The sequence below is a fragment of the Bombina bombina genome, chromosome 12 (genome assembly GCF_027579735.1).
Source record: "Bombina bombina isolate aBomBom1 chromosome 12, aBomBom1.pri, whole genome shotgun sequence".
Taxonomy (NCBI): Eukaryota; Metazoa; Chordata; class Amphibia; order Anura; family Bombinatoridae; genus Bombina; species Bombina bombina.
In genome coordinates, this window is record NC_069510.1 from 60,452,893 (window position 1) to 60,475,392 (window position 22,500).

Consider the following 22,500-nt stretch of genomic DNA (forward strand, 5'->3'; position numbering starts at 1 on the left):
TGTGGGAATATCTCTTCCCCAACAGGAAATGGCAAAGAGTCCCAGCAAAGCTGGCCATATAGTCCCTCCTAGGCTCCGCCCACCCCAGTCATTCGACCGACGGACAGGAGGAAAAAATAGGAGAAACCATAGGGTGCCGTGTTGACTGTAGTTAGAGAAAATAATTCATCAAACCTGATTAAAAAACCAGGGCGGGCCGTGGACCGGACACACCGTTGGAAAAAGTAATTTATCAGGTAAGCATAAATTCTGTTTTCTCCAACATTGGTGTGTCCGGTCCACGGCGTCATCCTTACTTGTGGGAACCAATACCAAAGCTTTTAAACACGGATGAAGGGAGGGAGCAAATCAGGTTACCTAAACGGAAGGCACCACAGCTTGCAAAACCTTTCTCCCAAAAATAGCCTCAGAAGAAGCAAAAGTATCAAATTTGTAAAATTTGGCAAAAGTGTGCAGTGAAGACCAAGCCGCTGCCTTACATATCTGATCAACAGAAGCCTCGTTCTTGAAGGCCCATGTGGAAGCCACAGCCCTAGTGGAGTGAGCTGTGATTCTTTCAGGAGGCTGCCGTCCGGCAGTCTCATAAGCCAATCGGATGATGCTTTTAAGCCAAAAGGAAAGAGAGGTAAAAGTTGCTTTTTGACCTCTCCTTTTACCAGAATAGACGACAAACAGAGAAGATGTTTGTCTGAACTCTTTTGTAGCTTCTAAGTAGAATTTTAGAGCACGGACTACATCTAAATTGTGTAGCAAACGTTCCTTCTTTGAAACTGGATTCGGACACAAAGAAGGTACAACTATCTCCTGGTTAATATTTTTGTTGGAAACAACCTTTGGAAGAAAACCAGGCTTAGTACGCAAAACAACCTTATCTGAATGGAACACCAGATAGGGCGGAGTACACTGCAGAGCAGATAACTCAGAAACTCTTCTAGCAGAAGAAATAGCAACCAAAAACAAAACTTTCCAAGATAGTAACTTAATATCTATGGAATGTAAAGGTTCAAACGGAACCCCTTGAAGAACTGAAAGAGCTAGATTTAAACTCCAGGGAGGAGTCAAAGGTCTGTAAACAGGCTTGATCCTAACCAGAGCCTGAACAAATGCTTGAACATCTGGCACAGCTGCCAGTCGTTTGTGTAGTAAGACAGATAAGGCAGAAATCTGTCCCTTTAGAGAACTTGCAGATAATCCTTTATCCAAACCTTCTTGTAGAAAGGAAAAGATCTTAGGAATCTTTATCTTATTCCATGGGAATCCCTTGGATTCACACCAGCAGATATATCTTTTCCATATTTTATGGTAAATTTTTCTAGTTACCGGTTTTCTGGCTTGAACCAGCGTATCTATCACAGAATCTGAAAACCCACGCTTTGATAGAATCAAGCGTTCAATCTCCAAGCCGTCAGGAGACCAGATTTGGATGTTCGAATGGACCCTGTCTCAAAGGTAGCTTCCATGGTGGAGCCGATGACATATTCACCAGGTCTGCATACCAAGTCCTGCGTGGCCACGCAGGAGCTATCAAGATCACCAAGGCCCTCTCCTGCTTGATCCTGGCTACCAGCCTGGGAATGAGAGGAAACGGTGGAAACACATAAGCTAGGTTGAAGGTCCAAGGTGCTACTAGTGCATCCACTAGAGTCGCCTTGGAATCCCTGGATCTGGACCCGTAGCAAGGAACCTTGAAGTTCTGACGAGACGCCATCAGATCCATGTCTGGAATGCCCCATAATTGGGTTAACTGGGCAAATATCTCCGGGTGGAGTTCCCACTCCCCCGGATGGAAAGTCTGACGACTCAGATAATCCGCCTCCCAGTTTTCCACTCCTGGGATGTGGATCGCAGATAGGTGGCAGGAGTGATCCTCCGCCCATTGTATTATTTTGGTCACTTCTTTCATCGCCTGGGAACTCCTTGTTCCCCCCTGATGATTGATATAAGCAACAGTCGTCATGTTGTCTGATTGGAATCTTATGAATCTGGCCTTTGCTAGCTGAGGCCAAGCCCTGAGAGCATTGAATATCGCTCTTAGTTCCAGAATGTTTATCGGGAGAAGAGACTCTTCCCGAGACCATAGTCCCTGAGCTTTCAGGGATTCCCAGACCGCGCCCCAGCCCACTAGACTGGCGTCGGTCGTGACGATGACCCACTCTGGTCTGCTGAAGCTCATTCCCTGGGATAGGTGGTCCAGGGTTAGCCACCAACGGAGTGAATCTCTGGTCTTCTGATCTACTTGAATCACTGGAGACAAGTCTGTATAGTCCCCATTCCACTGTTTCAGCATGCACAGTTGTAATGGTCCTAGATGAATTTGCGCAAAAGGAACTATGTCCATTGCTGCAACCATCAACCCTACTACTTCCATGCACTGAGCTATGGAAGGACGTGGAACTGAATGAAGAACTTGACAAGCGCTTAGAAGTTTTGACTTTCTGACATCTGTCAGAAAAATCCTCATTTCTAAAGAATCTATTATTGTTCCCAAGAAGGGAACTCTTGTCGACGGAGACAGAGAACTTTTTTCTATGTTCACCTTCCATCCGTGAGATCTGAGAAAGGCCAGAACGATGTCTGTATGAGCCTTTGCCTTTGAAAGGGACGACGCTTGTATTAGAATGTCGTCCAAGTATGGTACTACTGCAATGCCCCTCGGTCTTAGAACCGCTAGAAGGGACCCGAGTACCTTTGTGAAAATCCTTGGAGCAGTGGCTAACCCGAATGGGAGGGCTACAAACTGGTAATGTTTGTCCAGAAAGGCGAACCTTAGGAACTGATGATGTTCTTTGTGGATAGGAATATGTAGGTACGCATCCTTTAGATCCACGGTAGTCATAAATTGACCTTCCTGGATTGTAGGTAGAATCGTTCGAATGGTTTCCATTTTGAACGATGGTACCCTGAGAAATTTTTTTAGGATTTTTAAATCCAGAATTGGTCTGAAGGTTCCCTCTTTTTTGGGAACTACGAACAGATTTGAGTAAAATCCCATTCCTTGTTCCGCCATTGGAACTGGGTGTATCACTCCCATCTTTAACAGGTCTTCTACACAATGTAAGAATGCCTGTCTCTTTATTTGGTTTGAGGATAAGTGAGATATGTGAAACCTTCCCATTGGGGGTAGTTCCTTGAATTCCACAAGATAACCCTGAGAAACTATTTCTAGCGTCCAGGGATCCTGAACATCTCTTGCCCAAGCCTGAGCAAAGAGAGAGAGTCTGCCCCCCACTAGATCCGGTCCCGGATCGGGGGCTACTCCTTCATGCTGTTTTGTTAGCAGCAGCAGGTTTCTTGGCCTGCTTACCCTTGTTCCAGCCTTGCATCGGTTTCCAGGCTGGTTTGGTCTGTGAAGCATTACCCTCTTGCTTAGAGGATGCAGAATTAGAGGCCGGTCCGTTCCTGAAATTACGAAAGGAACGAAAATTAGACTTATTCTTGGCTTTGAAAGGCCTATCTTGTGGGAGGGCGTGGCCCTTTCCCCCAGTGATGTCTGAGATAATCTCTTTCAATTCTGGCCCAAAGAGAGTTTTACCCTTGAAGGGGATATTAAGCAATTTTGTCTTGGATGATACATCCGCTGACCAAGACTTTAGCCAAAGCGCTCTGCGCGCCACAATTGCAAACCCTGAATTTTTCACCGCTAATCTAGCTAATTGCAAAGCGGCATCTAAAATAAAAGAATTAGCCAACTTACGTGCGTGAACTCTGTCCATAACCTCCTCATATGGAGTCTCTCTACTGAGCGACTTTTCTAGTTCCTCGAACCAGAACCACGCTGCTGTAGTGACAGGAACAATGCACGAAATGGGTTGCAGAAGGTAACCTTGCTGTACAAAAATCTTTTTAAGCAAACCCTCCAATTTTTTATGCATAGGATCTTTGAAAGCACAATTATCCTCGATAGGAATAGTAGTGCGCTTGTTTAGAGTAGAAACTGCCCCCTCGACCTTAGGGACTGTCTGCCATAAGTCCTTTCTGGGGTCGACCATAGGAAATAATTTCTTAAATATAGGAGGGGGGACAAAAAGTATGCCAGGCTTCTCCCATTCCTTATTCACTATGTCCGCCACCCGCTTGGGTATAGGAAAAGCGTCGGGGTGCACCGGAACCTCTAGGAACTTGTCCATCTTGCATAATTTTTCTGGAATGACCAGGTTGTCACAATCATCCAGAGTAGATAACACCTCCTTAAGCAGTGCGCGGAGATGCTCTAATTTAAATTTAAATGTCACAACATCAGGTTCAGCCTGTTGAGAAATTTTTCCTGAATCTGAAATTTCCCCATCTGACAAAACCTCCCTCATGGCCCCTTCAGATTGGTGTGAGGGTATGACAGAGCAATTATCATCAGCGCCCTCTTGCTCTTCAGTGTTTAAAACAGAGCAATCGCGCTTTCTCTGATATGCAGGCATTTTGGATAAAATATTTGCTATGGAGTTATCCATTACTGCCGTCAATTGTTGCATAGTAATAAGCATTGGCGCGCTAGAAGTACTAAGGGCCTCCTGCGTGGGCAAAACTGGTATAGACACAGAAGGAGATGATGTAGACCCATGTCTACTCCCTTCATCTGATGAATCATCTTGGGCAACTTCATTATCTGTGGCAGTACTGTCCTTACTTTGTTTGGACGCTATGGCACAATTATCACACAATTTTGAAGGGGGAGACACATTGACTTTCATACATATAGAACATAGCTTATCTGAAGGTACAGACATGTTAAACAGGCTTAAACTTGTCAATAAAGCACAAAAACTGTTTTAAAACAAAACCGTTACTGTCTCTTTAAATTTTAAACAGAGCACACTTTATTACTGAATATGTGAAAAAATATGAAGGAATTGTTCAAAATTTATCAAATTTTCACCACAGTTTCTTAAAGTATTCAAAGTATTGCACACCAATTTTCAGAGCTTTAACCCTTAAAATAACGAAACCGGAGCCGGTTACAGTTTTTACCCCTCTACAGTCCCAGCTACAGCCTTTGCTGCGACTTTACCAAACCCAGGGGGGAATACGATACCAAATGAATCCTTCTAGGAACTTTTCCAACTACTTTCAGATCCTCACACATGCATCTGCATGTCTTGCTCTCAAAAGTAACTGCGCAGTAATGGCGCGAAAATGAGGCTCAGCCTACAACAGGGAAGGCCCTTCCTGACTGGAAAAGGTGTCTAACACAGTGCCTGACGTTAAAAAACGTTCCCCAAGTTTATAAGTGTGAATTACCAGCATAAACATGTATAAAATGCCCAAATAAAGCAATCGATTTTGCCCATAAAAGGGTCTACCAGTTTTATAGCCCATATTAAGCCCTTTATTCTGTTTGAGACTAAGAAAATGGCTTACCGGTCCCCATGAGGGGAAATGACAGCCTTCCAGCATTACACAGTCTTGTTAGAAATATGGCTAGTCATACCTTAAGCAGAAAAGTCTGCTAACGGTTTCCCCCAACTGAAGTTACTTCATCTCAACAGTCCTATGTGGAAACAGCAAACGATTTTAATTACTGTCTGCTAAAATCATCTTCCTCTCACAAACAGAATTCTTCATCTTTTTCTGTTTCAGAGTAAATAGTACATACCAGCACTATTTTAAAATAACAAACTCTTGATAGTAGAATAAAAAAACTACAACTAAACACCACATACTCTTAACCATCTCCGTGGAGATGTTGCCTGTGCAACGGCAAAGAGAATGACTGGGGTGGGCGGAGCCTAGGAGGGACTATATGGCCAGCTTTGCTGGGACTCTTTGCCATTTCCTGTTGGGGAAGAGATATTCCCACAAGTAAGGATGACGCCGTGGACCGGACACACCAATGTTGGAGAAATCTTATTTTCCATTAACCTGCCCATTCTTCTATTTTTTGCCTGGTAAAACAAGTTCATCCTGCTCTGACCTAACGACCTTACACAACTTTTTTATCATCTTAAAAAAATAGAGATGTTGCTATTTAATCCTTGCTCCAAGTCATTAATAAAAATATTAAAAAGAACAGGGCCCAGTATAGCAATATATTTAAAACACTTGATAGGAAGTGATATATTCAACTTTAAGTCCATAGATGACAATTTAAATGTATCCTACAATGAAAAAGAATGCACAACAGGTTTAATAAAGACATAGAAAAATTTATTAGAACATATTTATCTTTGACTGTAATGTATTTCCGTTTATTTGCATTCTTTTAAGTATTTTGGGGGGATTTATCATCCAAGAGAGGAATATATATATATATAAAAATATATATATCTTGCCTTAATTCAGCAGCAGAAGCTATAAAATATCTTCAGGTTACACAGGGCTTAATAGTACTGCAGTAGGGAGGTAAGGTGGTCCTTTTAAAGTGTTTTTTTAAGTCGGAGTTACTAAGTCCCTGTCCATTAGCCTAGAGGTATGGCTGATCTTGTTTGTGAATTCTTCTGCACTACTGAGTGAAGACGGAAATTCAGATTATTTTATTGATCTACAATATCTGCTTGGAGTATCACCTACCAAAAGACGTGAAGCTTATTACATGTATTTAGTCTTGATATGCATGCTAACTTCCATCTATTCGATGCTTGCTTGGTGTTCAGTTACAGAATTTACCAACACAAAGTCCGAACTGTGATTTCTTCCCAGAATGCGTTTTGTCACAGTGCTGTGGTCATGCCGAGCCAAGACCACCAATATGTGAAGAGCTGTGCAAATATTCCAGCCAATCAGTGAGGGAGGGGCTCTCTACAGGGGGCTAAAAACAGAGAAAAAAAAATTAATTTCTTGTTTAAAATGTTAACAGTTATGAAAGATGGAACCAGCATTACCTTAAGAGTACTAGGTTCTATTGCAGGCTCAACACCTTTTAGAGACAACAGCTGAATAGTACCACTTTGTGGGTAGCCATGGCCAATGAGCAGGGTATATTGACAGTTGCCCTTCAAGAAGTAAACAAGTTGCTTCTCAGGAAGCCAATCTATAGCAAACCTGAAAGATAATAAAAGGATAGCCTGATTAGAGTTTTTTAAAAAGAAATTTGTGAGAAAAGTGATGGGAGCAGATAAAAAGAGCCAGCACATAAAATGATAATACAAAAAGAACCCACCAGAATAAAGATGGCACAGGGAATAAATTACCAGAGTGAGCGGTGTAGGCATTTGAGACATCAGTCTCAGGTTTGGTAATAACCACACACATACAAAAAGCATTTTTTTCCCAGGCAATGGGGTTGATCACAATACTGTAGAAAAGTTTGTCTAAAGATTTATTTACAAATACCCATAAATCTTAATGGGGAATTGTAGAAAATTCATTACATAAAAAAACTTTTACAGGATCGTTATCAACCATTATGTCTCCAATATACAGAATTTAACTGGAAGGGAACTTGCACCTACCTTTCCTGCACCCCTTTCAGCTCCTGAAGTAGCCGGGCCTGGCTCCGGTACCAACTTTGTAGCTCAAGGATAATGGGTCTCATTTGGGACAAGGTACCATCCAGTAGATTTTGTGGTATTCCAGGCACGGAGTCATCACTCTGCAGATGCAAACTATAAATGTAATAGCAGTAAGAACATGGGCTTCTAATATTTCACATTCTAAGAGTCCATGACAGTAAGGTCTCCAACAATGTCCATTACTTCTAAATGGTTATAACATCCCCACATGGATTTTCTCTTCACTATGGGCTTGATGAACCAAAAAAAAAATCCACTCTGGCTAGATTATCTAAGTCTTGTCAGTACTATAAAGGACCGTCAAATAATTTTAGAAAGGCAAATTTTAGCTTGAGATCTGTTTATCTTGCTATACAGGTTCTGGGTGTGAAGGAAACTCATACATTGCAATATAATGCTCTAAAAAAAACCCCAAAAGATTTGGAACAATTTCTCTCCATACTGGTGAGTGTTTTTTTCATCATCAGGCCCTAGGTGACCGTAAAATCCAAGCACAATATGCTTCAAGACTGTCAAATGACTGTTCCGTCTTTGTGATATTTAGTCATTCACCTCCACTTGTAGAGAGCCTTCAGATGTCCACCTCAAGGTCACACGCAGTGGTGGTATCACTTTATTCTGATCTGCATGCATATCCAGAACTAATTCATTGTGTCCAACAGACACTATTGAGATTCCCTGCAGGGTCTGGAGAAGATTTGAGAGCTCCGAGTCCCTAGGTGAGAGGGAAGTATGAGTAACAGGAGAGGACTATGGAGATCTGTAAATATGGTAGGAAGTGTAGTGGTAGCGTGTAGCAGGACAGAATTGTTTAGTGTCTGTTAAACAAGGAGCAACAGAAAATTTGTGAGTGAACAATATTGTGATAGCTTAGATGATGGGTGAACTAGGAGAGGCCATTTTTGTGAATGCAGTTTGCATTACAGAAGCAACATGTAAAGGATTAATATCAATACATATATTAAATCTAGCAGCAAAATAAAAATGAAAAGGAACATCACTAACCTTACAGCATATTTTGAATAGAAGTGTTTTGAAATGTGTGTTTGCAAAAATGCTTTGTTGCTTGGCATTAAGTTAAATGAATGTAAATTTTGATGATAAAGTGCCCGGTTTTTAAAAATTCGATTAAAAACAGGGGCACTTTAATTCATCAAAATTTACATTTCACTCCCGTTGTGAAAAACATAAATTATGCTTACCTGATAATTTAATTTCCATGGAGGGGAGGAGAGTCCACGGCTTCATTCATTACTGTTGGGAATTAAGAACCTGGCCACCAGGAGGAGGCAAAGACACCCCAGCCAAAGGCTTAAATACCTCCCCCACTTCCCTCATCCCCCAGTCATTCTGCCAAGGGAACAAGGAACAGTAGGAGAAATATCAGGGTATAAATGGTGCCAGAAGATAAATAAATTTAGGTCCGCCCATCGGAGATATGGACGGGAGCCGTGGACTCTCCTTCCCTCAATGGAAATTAAATTATCAGGCAAGAATAATTTATGTTTTCCATCTAAAGGGGAGGAGAGTCCACAGCTTCATTCATTACTGTTGGGAACAAATACCCAAGCCGGGAGTGTAAAAAGGCGGACCCTAATCAGGGCACCACAGCCTGCAAAACCTTTCTCCCAAAAACTTCAAATTTGTAAAACTTTGTAAAAGTGTGTAAGGAGGACCAGGTAGCCACCTTACAAATTTGCTCCATAGAGACCTCATTTTTGAAGGCCCAAGACAAAGCCACAGCTCTAGTTGAATAAGCCGTGATCCTCTGAGGAGGCTTATGTCCCACTGTCTCATAGGCCAAGCGAATCAAACTCCTCAACCAAAAGGATAAAGAAGTAGCAGAGGCCCTTTGCCCCTTGCGCATCCCAGAATACACCACAAAAACATAATTTATGTAAGAACTTACCTGATAAATTCATTTCTTTCATATTAGCAAGAGTCCATGAGCTAGTGACGTATGGGATATACATTCCTACCAGGAGGGGCAAAGTTTCCCAAACCTCAAAATGCCTATAAATACACCCCTCACCACACCCACAAATCAGTTTAACGCATAGCCAAGAAGTGGGGTGATAAGATAAAAGTGCGAAAGCATAAAAAATAAGGAATTGGAATAATTGTGCTTTATACAAAAAAATCATAACCACCACAAAAAAAAAAGGGTGGGCCTCATGGACTCTTGCTAATATGAAAGAAATTAATTTATCAGGTAAGTTCTTAAATAAATTAGGTTTTCTTTCATGTAATTAGCAAGAGTCCATGAGCTAGTGACGTATGGGATAATGACTACCCAAGATGTGGATCTTCCACGCAAGAGTCACTAGAGAGGGAGGGATAAAATAAAGACAGCCAATTCCGCTGAAAAAAATCCACACCCAAAATAAAGTTTAAATCTTATAATGAAAAAAACTAAAATTATAAGCAGAAGAATCAAACTAAAACAGCTGCCTGAAGTACTTTTCTACCAAAAACTGCTTCAGAAGAAGAAAACACATCAAAATGGTAGAATTTAGTAAAAGTATGCAAAGAAGACCAAGTTGCTGCTTTGCAAATCTGATCAACCGAAGCTTCATTCCTAAATGCCCAGGAAGTAGACACTGACCTAGTAGAATGAGCTGTAATCCTTTGAGGCGGAGTTTTACCCGACTCAACATAAGCATGATGAATTAAAGATTTCAACCAAGATGCCAAAGAAATGGCAGAAGCCTTCTGACCTTTCCTAGAACCGGAAAAGATAACAAATAGACTAGAAGTCTTTCGGAAATTCTTAGTAGCTTCAACATAATATTTCAAAGCTCTAACTACATCCAAAGAATGTAATGATCTCTCCTTAGAATTCTTAGGATTAGGACACAATGAAGGAACCACAATTTCTCTACTAATGTTGTTAGAATTCACAACCTTAGGTAAAAATTTAAAAGAGGTTCGCAACACCGCCTTATCCTGATGAAAAATCAGAAAAGGAGACTCACAAGAAAGAGCAGATAATTCAGAAACTCTTCTAGCAGAAGAGATGGCCAAAAGAAACAAAACTTTCCAAGAAAGTAATTTAAATGCCCAATGAATGCATAGGTTCAAACGGAGAAGCTTGAAGAGCCCCCAGAACCAAATTCAAACTCCAAGGAGGAGAAATTGACTTAATGACAGGTTTTATACGAACAAAAGCTTGTACAAAACAATGAATATCAGGAAGATTAGCAATCTTTCTGTGAAAAAGAACAGAAAGAGCAGAGATTTGTCCTTTCAAGGAACTTGCAGACAAACCTTTATCCAAACCATCCTGAAGAAACTGTAAAATTCTCGGAATTCTAAAAGAATGCCAGGAAAAATGATGAGAAAGACACCAAGAAATGTAAGTCTTCCAAACTCGATAATATATCTTCCTAGATACAGATTTACGAGCCTGTAACATAGTATTAATCACAGAGTCAGAGAAACCTCTTTGACTAAGAATCAAGCGTTCAATCTCCATACCTTTAAATTTAAGGATTTGAGATCCTGATGGAAAAAAGGACCTTGTGACAGAAGGTCTGGTCTTAACGGAAGAGTCCACGGTTGGCAAGAGGCCATCCGGACAAGATCCGCATACCAAAACCTGTGAAGCCATGCTGGAGCCACCAGCAGAACAAACGAGCATTCCTTCAGAATCTTGGAGATTACTCTTGGAAGAAGAACTAGAGGCGGAAAGATATAGGCAGGATGATACTTCCAAGGAAGTGACAATGCAACCACCTCCATAGGAGGCAAAGTTTGTAAAAACTGATTTGTGGGTGTGGTGAGGGGTGTATTTATAGGCATTTTGAGGTTTGGGAAACTTTGCCCCTCCTGGTAGGAATGTATATCCCATACGTCACTAGCTCATGGACTCTTGCTAATTACATGAAAGAAAAGAGATGTAGACTGCCTGAAATCCTTTGTAGCCTGAAGATAAAACTTCAAGGCACGGATCACAACCAGGTTATGAAGTAACCGCTCTTTAGGAGAAGAAGGGTTAGGACACAAAGAAGGAACAACTATTTCCTGATTGATGTTACAGTTAGACACTAACGTGGGAAGAAACCCCAAATCAGTGCAAAGCACAGCCTTATCCGCATGGAACACCAGATAAGGAGGCTCACTTTGCAAGGCAGCCAGTTCAGATACTCTGCGTGCCGATGCAATAGCCAACAGGAAGAGAAAATTCCAGGACAGAATCTTAAAGTCAGTGGAATGCATAGGCTCAAATAGAACCCTCTGCAATACCTTAAAGACCAAGTTTAAGCTCCATGGGGGAACAGACTGTCTAAAGACAGGCCTGACTCTAGACAGAGCCTGAACAAAGGATTGAATGTCAGGGAGCTCAGCGAGTCTCCGATGTAACAAAACTGATAATGCCAAAATCTGTCCCTTCAAGGAACTGGCGGCAAGACCCTTTTCCAAACCCTCTTGGAGAAAGGACAGGATCCTAGATACCTTCACTCTGTGCCAAGGATATCCATGCTTCTCACACCAGGACAAGTTAGTCCTCCACACCTTATGGTAGATGCGACGAGTGACTGGCTTCCTTGCCTGAACCAGTGTATCAATCACCCTTTCAGAAAAGCCTCTCTTAGCCAAGACTAGGCATTCAATATCCACGCAGTCACCCTCAGAGAATCTAGATTTCGATGTTGAAAAGGACCCTGTTCCAGCAGATCCCTGCGACAGGGTAACCTCCACGGTGGAGAGGATGACATCCCCAACAGATCACAAACCACGTCCTCTGCGGCCACAAAGAAGAAATCAGAATGGCCGAGGCCCGTTCCTGTTTGATGCGTGCCACTACACGAGGTAGAAGTGGTAACAGTGGAAAAATGAAAGCTAGTCCGCAGCTGGAGGTTTAGCTGACACGGACTCCGACCCAGAAGGGGCCTCCTCTGATGAGTCAGAGTGAGCCTCATCATCGTATAGTGCCTCTGGGATTTCTGTCGGTGTAGACAACCCCTGGACCGGGCCGCCATGATACACCCTACGCTTGCGCTTAGCAGAACGTGGTAAGGCATGGATCACTTTCAAAACTGCCGATTCCAGTTGGTCCGCAAAGTCTGACGGCCAACAAATCTCTCCCAAAGGAGTAACGGTTGGACCCCGGGGCACTGCATGTGCAATCAGAGATGAATGCAGGGAACGCACCTCACGGGACGAAGAACCCTCAGAGGTGGACAGCTCAGTAGTACTAGACATCCGTTTACATTTAGATGTCGTAACTTTATTAAGGCATGTGGAACATAGTTGAGTAGGCTGATCTACTGGAGACTCCTCACAATAAACACAGGAATGAGACTTTGTTAAAGAGGGAGAACCCTCTAACGCGTCAGAGTCCTCAATAGCTTGCACTTTTATTACGGACTAGCTTAACTTATAATAGGCACCTTTATACCTCCAATGGCCGGGGCACTCACCACCTCCTAGGACCCGGACTACAGAAACCGTTATGTCTCCTGCGCTGCCGATCAACAGAGGAAGAGAGATATGCACACCCGGTCACATGGAATGCCTGGCAGGACCACCCCTGCACTAAGGAGAAAAAAGGGCAGTGCAATACTCCCACAAGTAACCTGTAAGTTCCACACATTGCCAGAGCCTCATCTCACACATAACGCAGCAATGACACAAACAATATCATGTATAACCCCCCCTGTTCAATGATCCCCTTTCCAGGAATATTAACCCTTGATTCTTTAAAGATAAAAAGGTGTCACACTGTGACCCTATCTTCCATGTTATCATAAGGAATAAAAAATGAAATGATCTTACCAGAATCTACGCCGTGGAACAGGAACACGGCCCTTCAAGTGTGACAGGTTAGTAGCCTCGTTTCTGACAGACTTGAGTGTAGAAAGCAGGCAGCGAAACCAGTCAACGCTGATTGCTTGTGGAGATGTTAATATGAGTCGGGATGGTTTCGCAGAAAGACTCTCCCTGCATCTCCGGACTCCAACTTTCACCCAGGCTGTCACTGAGAGGCTGACAGGACTACTTAAAACTCCAGTCCCATTCCGAAGAGTACTACCCTCCATAAGAGACTACTCCGAATCTCGAGCACTTCACTGCCATCCTCCTGTGATGAAAGGCAAAGAATGACTGGGGGATGAGGGAAGTGGGGGAGGTATTTAAGCCTTTGGCTGGGGTGTCTTTGCCTCCTCCTGGTGGCCAGGTTCTTAATTCCCAACAGTAATGAATGAAGCCGTGGATTCTCCTCCCCTTTAGATGGAAATACTTAGGAAGCCGTGATTGGCGGGTGACCGATCCGTAATTTCTGACGTAGGAAGAGGCTTGCAACGACCAGGGGAAGCTGAAGCCGCTGTCAAGATTAAAAAGGTAAGTATTTTTTCACAACACGAGTGAAATGTAAATTTTGATGAATTAAAGTGCCCCTGTTTTTAATCAAATTTTTAAAAACTGAGCATCAAAATTTATATTCACTTTACTTTGCAAATGACCCACTAAAGAAACACTGTATTTTATGTTAATTAAAGGGATATGCAACCCCAAAAATTTGTTTTGTGATTCAGACAGAGCATATCGTTTTTAAAACAAGATTTCCTATTTCCCTCTATTATCAAATTTGCTTAATTTTTATGCTATTCTGTGGAGTTATACTGTTCTGATGATATTCTGTGGAGTTATACTGTTCTGATGATATTCTGTGGAGTTATACTGTTCTGATGATATTCTGTGGAGTTATACTGTTCTGATGATATTCTGTGGAGTTATACTGTTCTGATGATATTCTGTGGAGTTATACTGTTCTGATGATATTCTGTGGAGTTATATTGTTCTGATGATATTCTGTGGAGTTATATTGTTCTGATGATATTCTGTGGAGTTATATTGTTCTGATGATATTCTGTGGAGTTATATTGTTCTGATGATATTCTGTGGAGTAATATTGTTCTGATGATATTCTGTGGAGTAATATTGTTCTGATGATATTCTGTGGAGTAATATTGTTCTGATGATATTCTGTGGAGTAATATTGTTCTGATGATATTCTGTGGAGTTATATTGTTCTGATGATATTCTGTGGAGTTATATTGTTCTGATGATATTCTGTGGAGTTATATTGTTCTGATGATATTCTGTGGAGTTATATTGTTCTGATGATATTCTGTGGAGTTATATTGTTCTGATGATATTCTGTGGAGTTATATTGTTCTGATGATATTCTGTGGAGTTATATTATTCTGATGATATTCTGTGGAGTTATATTGTTCTGATGATATTCTGTGGAGTTATATTGTTCTGATGATATTCTGTGGAGTTATATTGTTCTGATGATATTCTGTGGAGTTATATTGTTCTGATGATATTCCGTGGAGTTATATTGTTCTGATGATATTCCGTGGAGTTATATTGTTCTGATGATATTCCGTGGAGTTATATTGTTCTGATGATATTCCGTGGAGTTATATTGTTCTGATGATATTCCGTGGAGTTATATTGTTCTGATGATATTCCGTGGAGTTATATTGTTCTGATGATATTCCGTGGAGTTATATTGTTCTGATGATATTCCGTGGAGTTATATTGTTCTGATGATATTCCGTGGAGTTATATTGTTCTGATGATATTCCGTGGAGTTATATTGTTCTGATGATATTCCGTGGAGTTATATTGTTCTGATGATATTCCGTGGAGTTATATTGTTCTGATGATATTCTGTGGTTATATTGTTCTGATGATATTCTGTGGTTATATTGTTCTGATGATATTCTGTGGTTATATTGTTCTGATGATATTCTGTGGTTATATTGTTCTGATGATATTCTGTGGTTATATTGTTCTGATGATATTCTGTGGTTATATTGTTCTGATGATATTCTGTGGAGTTATATTGTTCTGATGATATTCTGTGGAGTTATATTGTTCTGATGATATTCTGTGGTTATATTGTTCTGATGATAATCTGTGGAGTTCTATTGTTCTGATGATATTCTGTGGAGTTCTATTGTTCTGATGATATTCTGTGGAGTTCTATTGTTCTGATGATATTCTGTGGAGTTATATTGTTCTGATGATATTCTGTGGAGTTATATTGTTCTGATGATATTCTGTGGAGTTCTATTGTTCTGATGATATTCTGTGGAGTTCTATTGTTCTGATGATATTCTGTGGAGTTCTATTGTTCTGATGATATTCTGTGGAGTTCTATTGTTCTGATGATATTCTGTGGAGTTATATTGTTCTGATCATATTCTGTGGAGTTATATTGTTCTGATCATATTCTGTGGAGTTCTATTGTTCTGATGATATTCTGTGGAGTTATATTGTTCTGATGATATTCTGTGGAGTTATATTGTTCTGATCATATTCTGTGTTGAAGAGATACCTAGGTAGGCATCTAGAGCTCTACATGACAGGGAATAGTGCTTTTGCAAATGGATGCCATTCTTGCAAAACTGCTACCATGTAGTGCTCCAGAAATGGGCCGGCTCCTAAGCTTATGTCCCTGCTTTTCAACAAAAGATACCAAAGAAAAAATGATAATAGAAGTAAATTAGAAAGTTGTTTTAATCTGAATTATGAACAAAAATGTTTTTGGTTTCATGTCCCTTTAGATACTTTAAAAGGGAAAGTAAAGTCATAATTAGACATTGTAGAAAATTTTACACAACTTTCCAATTTACTTCTATTATTTAATTCACTTCCTTCTCTTGTCATCCTTTGCTGAAAGGTTTATCTAGGTAAGCTCAGGAGCAGCAAAGAACCTAGGTTCTAGCTGCTGATTGGTGGCTGTATATTTATACCGATTGTCATTGACTCACCCATGGGTTCAGTTAGAAACCAGTAGTGCATTGCTGCTCCTTCAACAAATGATACCAAGGGAATGAAGCAAGTTTTATAATACAAGTAAACTGGAAAGTTGTTTAAAATTGTATTTCCTACCTAAATCATGAAAAATGAAAATGTTGGGTTTCATGAACCTTTAACTCATAATTTTGGCATCTACAGCACAAACATATAATGTTTATGTAGATTAAACCGTTTACAAAATAGACCACAATGAAATGAGAATTGTGCTGTAAATAGTCACCAGAAAGCAAAACAAGTATAACAAAAAGCGAGATTCCCCAAACTCCTCAAATAAGCAAATCGATACAGGTATTCACTGTTTGCGCTACCAGAAGCAGCTTAATCAGCGACTGCTAGACAGTTAAAAAAATATATTGATATAAGTTAAAAAAGTAACATTTAATAAAGCATGAATAATAAAAAAAAAATCTCATACAATGATCACATGTATCAAATACAATTAGTAACTAAAAATTGTAACACAAATGTAATAAAAATGAGCACAGTTTGTCGCACAGAGTGAACAAACATAAAACACTGCAAGGTGTAGTATCCCAGAGCTTAACCACAAACAATCCGGGGGTGTGGATGAAGAGAAAGGGCTAAATCCGTTATTCGACTCCCACAGGTTACAGATGCCAGGGATCGCTGGAATACAAAGAGTCCAAATGACAAAAGAGAAAAAGCCCAGACAACAAGGTGTTTCAGCTTACTTACACCGGAGTTGTTCTGGCAGGGTTCCGGCAGTTTCTACTGATGCTACTAAAGGTGCACCGGCCGGATTTGCATCACAGGCTCAATCAACTGGCGTCTTAGATTTCTTGTTTCGTGCTTGAACGCCTGGACACCTGACCTCGGAGTATGGATATGAAAAAAGAGCTTTATATTGTGATGTTTCTGGGCCAGTAAGGGTCTGAAGAAGGGGTTACTGGCCCCGAAATGTCACGATAAGCTTTTTTCATATCCATACTCCGAGGTCCTCTTTTTTCATATCCGTACTCTGAGGTGCGGTATCCAGGTGATCAAGACGCTAGTTGATTGTGCCTGTGATGCGAAACCAGACGGTACACTTACAGTGAACATCAGGAGAAACGGAGGGAACCCAGCCAGAACAGCTCCGGTGTAAGCCGAAACACCTTGTTGTCTAGGCTTTTTTTTCTCTTTTGTCATTTGAACTCTCTTTGTATTCCAGCGATCCCTGGCATCTGTAACCTGTGGGAGTCGGATAACGGAATTATCCCTTTCTCTTCATCCATATCCCCGCATTGTTTGTGGTTATGCTCTGGGATACTACACCTTGCAGTTTTATGTTTGTTCACTCTGTGCGACAAACTATGTGCTATCATTTTTATTATATTTGTGTTACGATTTTTAGTTACTAATTGTATTTGATACATGTGATCACTGTGAGATTTTTTTAATTTATGTTTTAATAACTTAATTACTTTTTTAACTTATATCTTAATATATTTTTGGATCTGTCTAGCAGTCACTGATTAAGCTGCTTCGGGTAGCGCAAACAGATTAAACAGTTAACATAAAAGCACATATAAGTCTATGAATAAAAAGAAAATGTATGCTTACCTGATAAATTTATTTCTTTTTTGAAACGATGAGTCCACGTATCATCTTAATTACTAATGGGATATTCACCTCCTGGTCAACAGGAGGCGGCAAAGAGCACCACAGCAAAGCTGTTAAATAGCTCCTCCCTTCCCTCCCACTCCAGTCATTCGATCGAAGTTAAGGATAGAAAGGAAAAACCAAGGTGCAGAGGTGTCTGAAGTTTATAATAACCACCAACCTGTATTTCAAGAACAGGGCGAGCCATGGACTCAGTGTCAAAAAAGAAATAAATTTATCAGGTAAGCATAAATTTTCTTTTCTTTTTAATGACACGATGAGTCCACGGATCATCTTAATTACTAATAGGATTCAATACCCAAGCTAGAGTACACAGATGATACGGGAGGGACAAGACAGGGAACCTAAACGGAAGGCACCACTGCTTGAATAACCTTTCTCCCAAAAGCGGCATCAGCCTATACAAAAGTGTCAAATTTGTAGAACTTTGAAAAAAGTGAAGAGAGGACCAAGTTGCAGCCTTGCAAATCTGTTTCACAGAAGCATCATTCGTGAATGCCCATGAGGAAGCAACAGCCCTCGTGGAATGAGCCGTAACTCTCTCTGGAGGCTGCTATCCAGCAGTCTCATATGCAAAATGTATGATATTCTTCAGCCAACAAGAAAGAGAAGTAGCCATAGTTTTCTGTCCCTTACGTTTTCCTGAGAAAACCACAAACAAAGAAGAAGACTGACGAAAATCCTTAGTCGCTTGCAGGCAAAACTTTAAAGCATGGACCACGTCCAAATTGTGCAGAAGACGTTCCTACTGAGGAGGAGGATTAGGACACAAGGAAGGAAGAACAATCTCCTGATTAATGTTCCAAACAGAAACAAACTTAAGAAGAAATCCTAATTTAGTACAAAAAACTACCTTATCTGAATGGAAAATAAGGTAAGGAGACTCATACTGCCATACCAAGAGCTCTGACACTCGAGCAGAAGAAATATCAACAAGAATTAAAACTTTCCAAGATAACTTAATATCTAAGGAATGCATAGGCTCAAACGGAGCCCCTTGAAGAACTTTAAGAACTAAATTCAGACTCCATGGAGGAGTAACTGGTGTGAACACAGGCCTGATCCTGACCAAGGCCTGCCAAAATGAATGTACATCTAGAACATCCGCCAGACGTTTGTATAACAAAATGGATAAGGCCGAGATTTGACCCTTTAGGGAACTTAGTCGATAAGTTTTTCTCCAAACCTTGTTGGAGAAAAAACAAAATTCTAGGAATTCTAATTCCACTCCATGAGTAGCCCTTAGATTCATACCAATAAAGATATTTACGCCATATCTTATGGTAAAGCTTTCTAGTTACAGGCTTACGAGCCTGAATCATGGTCTCTATGACCGAGTCAGAAAAGCTCCGCTTGGATAAAATTAAGCGTTCAATTTCCAAGCCGTCAGCTGCAGAGAAACTAGATTTGGGTGAAGGAAGGGTCCTTGAATCAGAAGTTCCTTCCTCAACGGAAGTCTCTAAGGTGGCAAAGATGACATGTCCACCAGATCTGCATACCAAATCCTGCGAGGCCAAGCAGCAGCAATGAGGATCACCGATGTCCTCTCCTGCTTTATTTGAGCAATGACCCGAGGAAGAAGCGCAAACGGAGGAAATAGGTATGCTAGACTGAAGGTCCAAGGAACCGCCAAAACATTTATCAGTTCCTCCTGGGGGTCCCTGGACCTCGACCTGTATCTCGGGAGCTTTGCATTCTGTTGAGATGCTGATATCTAATTCCGGCTGACCCCACCTGAGAATCAGGCTGGAGAACATTTCCGGATGGATTTCCCACTCCCCCGGATGAAAGGTCTGCCTGCTCATGAAGTCCGCCTCCCATTTGTCCACCCCTGGGATGTGGATCGCCGACAGGCAACAAGAATGGGCCTCCGCCCACTGAATTATCTTGGTTACCTCTGTCATCGCTAAGGAACTCCTCGTTCCTCCCTGATGATTGATGTAAGCCACTGAAGTTATCTTGTCCGACTGGAATCTGACAAACTAGACCGAAGCTAACCGAGGCCAGGCCAAAAGAGCATTGAAGATAGCTCTCAGCTCCAGAAAGTTTATAGGAAGAACAGACTCTGACTGAGTCCCCACTCCCTGAGCCTTTAGGGAACCCCAGACTGCTCCCCACCCTAGAAGGCTGGCGTCTGTTGCCACAATCACCCAAGACGGTCTGCGAAAGCAGGTTTCCTGGGAAAGATGATCCAGACAACTACCATTGAAGAGAATCCCTTGTCTCCTGCTCCAGTAATATTCGAGGAGACAAATCCGCATAATCTCCGTTCCATTGCCTGAGTATGCATAACTGCAGAGATCTGAGGTGGAACCGAGCAAATGGGATGATGTCCATTGCCGCCACCATCAGCCTGATTACTTCCATGCACTGAGCCACTGATGGCCGAGGAGTGGACTGAAGGACTCGACAAGTATCGATAATTCTTGGATCAAAGAGAGAATGGAACGAATAGTTTCCATCTTGAAGGAAGGTACTCTGAGAAATTTGTTTAGAGTCTTGAGATCTAAAATTGGCCTTAAGGTTCCCACTTTTTTTTTGGGAACCACGAACAGATTGGAATAAAATCCCAGACCTTGTTCCTGTACCGGAACAGGAACAATTACTCCCAGGATGGAAAGGTCTCTTACGCAGTGTAAGAACACTTCTTTTTTTTTTCTTTTTTTGAAATTTCAAAAGATTATTTCCGTCAAGCCAGTTCCCAACAAGGTCTTCCCCTTGTAAGGAATCACTAAAAGCTTAGACTTAGAGCATACATCCGTAGAACAAGGCTCTAACCATAAGGCTTTGTGAGCTGCAACAGAGAAACCTGAAATCTATGTTCCCAGTTTGATAACTTTAAGGGAAGAATTTCAAATTAAGGAATTAGCCATTTTGAAAGCTTTTATCCTATCCTGAATCTCATCCAGGAGAGTTTCTGACCTAGTAGCATAAGACAACGCATTAAACCAATATGCCATCACACTAGAGATGGTAGTAAAGTACACAGCTGGCTGCCAATGTAAGCCCTGGTGTACATCCTTAGCCTGCTCTTTAAGGCAGACTTCCCTTTATGCCATAGCCCTGCCGCATTACACAGCTTTTAAGCTTAGCTAGGGTTAGTACAGTGATTCAGACCAATGCCAGTACAGATGTTTCATGGTTTTGCCACTCATCAGCTGGGAGTAGGTTCCTTTTCTAATTTTTGTCCATAGGACCTTTGAAAACACAACTGTCCTCTAAGGGTATTGTAGTTCTCTTAGCTAAGCTGGAAACTACTCCTTCCACCCTAGGTAATGTTTGCCCAGCCTTCTTAGCTGAGTCGTCTATGGGAAACATCTATTTAAATATAGGGGATGAGGTCTCTCCCATTCCTTATAACTTACTGGACGCACTATGATAGACTATGCCAGTAGTGTTGGAGTCGCCCAGGCTAGCTATAACCTCCTAAAGTAACTAATGTGGTGTTCAAGCTAAAAAACTGAAAGAAAACAACCTCAAGATCAGATAAAGATATTACTCCATCTGAGTCTGAGAATTCTGTCTCCGATACTCCCAAAGTATCTTCCTCTTTCAGGTAATAAGGAAGAAACATTCGGAAAAGCAACTACTGAATCAATCACACTAAATGATTGAAAAAATTCCTCTAGCAATGTTTTCTACCCCGTGGGAAAAACAGATAATGCATTAAAAGCAAGGTAACACAAAGTGTAGTGTGAGAGGAAACGCAGGGCACTGCATGTGGGCTATACATTTTTTGGGACACCTTTGGAGAAATTTGTGGCATATCTTGACTCACGACAATAGGCTCCTAAGCAGCATGCGCCCTAAGAGAAGTAGGTTCAGAACAAATCTATCTTTATCATTAGAAATCTCACAGTAAATGAGAAAGACGAACAGATTGGTGGTACCACCTTGGCCTCCAAGCCTAAAACAATAAACCCCTCTCAGGGCCTCTTGTTCCATCCTGAGTCACCATGGATTAAATAAATAAACAGCTGAAATTATTTTAATAAAAATTAACAGATAAAAAAAAGTTACTGTCTCTTTAAATTTTAAAGTGTAACTTTTTAGTTTTGCGTGCAGAAATGATTTAAATTAGCACGCAAATATTGTAGCACCTATGTACACCTCAGTTAAATCTTGCTGAGGTGCCCATCTGTCCATCAGTACCCAATACTTAAATGCAATGAAACTCGTTCAACACACTAAAAAACGTAACTTAGTTCCTAAACAGATTCGGAGCGCAGCTATAGCGATATCCGGACCCACATATATGAGAGCACTAAGTACTGTGCTATAAAAGAATAACAGCTATACCTGGCGATGAACGGAATAAATGAAGCGTGTGCAGCCTAAGTCTGCCTCAAACATAGCTCCGCCCCTCGTGGGCGTGATAACACACAATCTCTAAGTCCCATTATAGCAGAGCCTAGAGATTGAAGATTGTGCAGCTCAAAAACGGCGCCAAACATAACCCCGCCTGTCGTGGGCGTTAAAACACACTCTCCCGGTCGCCATTATTATTTTTAGAGATAGGCCACCAGGAGATAACTGAACCCTTCATTGTGAACCTGGGGGCAAATTGTAATACCGTATGTTAGGTAGTACACCAAAC

General features: G+C 41.2%; 1 protein-coding gene across 1 annotated transcript in view; it reads right to left on the reverse strand.

The window, feature by feature from the left end:
• Positions 1-6,116: 6,116 nt before the first annotated feature.
• The window catches only part of ZWINT (ZW10 interacting kinetochore protein), a 64,074-nt gene continuing 47,690 nt past the window's right edge, over positions 6,117-22,500 (reverse strand). The window contains exons 7-10 of the mRNA XM_053696065.1: positions 7,995-8,157; positions 7,383-7,522; positions 6,813-6,972; positions 6,117-6,739 (exon numbers count right to left, since the gene is read on the reverse strand). Of these exons, the coding sequence (XP_053552040.1) occupies positions 6,656-6,739; positions 6,813-6,972; positions 7,383-7,522; positions 7,995-8,157 (547 nt within the window). The 3' untranslated portion in view covers positions 6,117-6,655. The remainder of the gene's footprint in view (positions 6,740-6,812; positions 6,973-7,382; positions 7,523-7,994; positions 8,158-22,500) is intronic.